The sequence below is a fragment of the Colobus angolensis genome, unplaced genomic scaffold, assembly GCF_000951035.1.
Source record: "Colobus angolensis palliatus isolate OR3802 unplaced genomic scaffold, Cang.pa_1.0 Scaffold97, whole genome shotgun sequence".
Taxonomy (NCBI): domain Eukaryota; kingdom Metazoa; phylum Chordata; class Mammalia; order Primates; family Cercopithecidae; genus Colobus; species Colobus angolensis.
Window position 1 is genome coordinate 8,608,207 of NW_012123709.1, and position 2,188 is coordinate 8,610,394.

At 40.6% G+C, this 2,188-nt stretch overlaps 1 protein-coding gene across 1 annotated transcript in view; it reads left to right on the forward strand.

The window, feature by feature from the left end:
• The first annotated feature begins 58 nt into the window (after positions 1–58).
• LOC105505044 (putative golgin subfamily A member 8D) overlaps positions 59–2,188 on the forward strand; it is a 20,574-nt gene continuing 18,444 nt past the window's right edge. Inside the window, exon 1 of the mRNA XM_011932730.1 lies at positions 59–187. Coding sequence (XP_011788120.1) covers positions 59–187 — 129 coding nt within the window. The remainder of the gene's footprint in view (positions 188–2,188) is intronic.

The following is a 2,188-nucleotide window of genomic DNA, read 5'->3' on the forward strand; positions in this document are numbered from 1 at the left end:
GCACCCACGTCTGCCAGCTTGGGCACAGAGCCTGTTCCAACAGCCCCCAGGCTCAGCCATGGAGGTCGGGGTGCTTTGGGGCTGTGGGGGCCAGCCCTGGTACCTGCGTCCAGCAAGGACGCTCTGCACCTGCAGCCAGTTGTCCACAGGCCCCCAGGGTCGTGTTGATGTCGCCGATCTTCTTTTGGCAATATTAAGTTTACCCCTGTCTTTTTGTCTTGAAAGTCCATCTTTTTTTTCTTTAATTGAAAGTCTATGTTCTTAAATTTAGATTTTCTTGTTTTAAACAAACTTCCTCCTCATTCTTTGTGTGTGTGGTTTGTTTTGGGGTTTTTGTTGTTGTTGTTGTTGTTGTTTTCTTGAGACGGAGTCTCGCTCTGTCACCTAGGTTGGAGTAGAGACAGGGTTTCACTGTGTTGACCAGGCTGATCTTGAATGCCTGGCCTCAAGTGATCCACTTGCCTTGGCCTCCCAAAATGCTGGGATTACAGGTGGGAGCCACTGCACTTGACAGTAGTTGAGGGCCACGCTGTTGTCTTAGAGTGAAGTGAGGAGAACCTACATTAGTTTGGTAGTCATGGGAATGGCAGGAGGAATGAAATGTGAAAGCTCATTGGCGGCAGAATCAAAATGTCTTGGTCTTTGTAGTCAACTATTAAGTGAGGAGGAGGAATTATTGTCTGACTTAGAAGAAGTAAAAAATGTGAAATATCAATAAAACACAAAGCTCATGATTTGAGTCAGGGTAAAGCTTAAGCACTGTGTGATTCTAGATAGATTATTGAGCAGTTTTTATTGAGCAGTTTTGTTCCATGTATTTTATATCCCACATCTCCTAGCTATGACCCTATTTCTTTGTTTCTTGACACAGCCAAACGTTTTGTAAACTAACAGCTTTATTGTGATACAGTTTTTGTATGATAAGCTTCACCCTTCAAGCGTACAGTTCAGTGGTTTTTAGTGTATTCAGAGTTACACAACCATTACCACTCCCTAATTTCAGAACATTTTCATCTCCCCAAAAGGAAACCCCGTGCCCATTAGCAGTCACTTCCTGTACCCGTCTCCCCCACCATTGATCCTGGCAACCTCTGATCTAATTTCTATCTGTAGATTTGCCTATCCTGGGCATTTCATATAAATAGAATCATACAAAATGTGGCATTTTGTGACTGGATTTTCTTTACAGTGATTATAAATCAAATGCCTGAAGAGGCTAAGCTTAAGAAAGTGTTTGCTGTACAACCTTCACAACTGAACTTTTTAAAGTTGAAAATCTGACTGTGTCTGTATATGTGGCATATTATCTTTAGATGACCCTTACTTCAATTATTAAGAATTTTTTCCCTTAGTAATCTTCAACTGTCTCTATATTCAGCAGGAACCCCTTGGAGACAAAGAGCAGTATGAATTTGGAACACATATTGACAAAATGAATGTAATTTAATTTAGTACAGTAGTAAAGTTGAACACTTTTAGGTGTCAATGCTGCTGAAAGTGTGTATTAAGGAAAAGGTTACTTACCTTACTTTTGGCGGAGGTGCTAGAACTACTTCTGTCTTGTGTTTAGATTTCAACAAACCTTTGCAGAGGTATTATGTGGTTGTACAAATGTACTTTCTTTTGACCTGAAAATGTAAAAACTTCCTTTCTTCCCACTTTCTGAGACTCTGCAACCTTAAAGGAAGAGTGGGGGTACTTTAAAGGAAAGGTGGTGGTGGCTGGGTAATGGGTAGCAATGTCTACTGTACACTTCCTTTCCCAAAACAAGTCCCTGTCTACCGTCAGCATTTCCAAAATGTGAAGATCAAGTGTGGGGTTAATTCATTAACTAATGACAAGACTTTGAGCGGTTGTGGAAGCAAAATCTCAGTGAGTGCCTGGATGTTCTAATTCTGTTAAATCAGTGAGTGCACATTCTATACAATACTCTCTTAGCCCAGTGGCAGATTTAAGCAGTGGGAGATAGATTTCTATGTTTCAGAAATGAAATACATAAAGAATAAAAATTTTTAATCCCATGGTTCTTTGCCTGAGTTTAATTTTTTGGAGAGTTTTTCTTTTAGATTTTCTTTCCCTTCCATTAAACTGTTACTTTGAAAGGTCCTAGGGTTTGGGCAAAGCAAGTGGGAAAGACACTGGCTTGGATTCTCCAGGATAAGGGAGTGAAGAGGACTTCTTGCCCTCA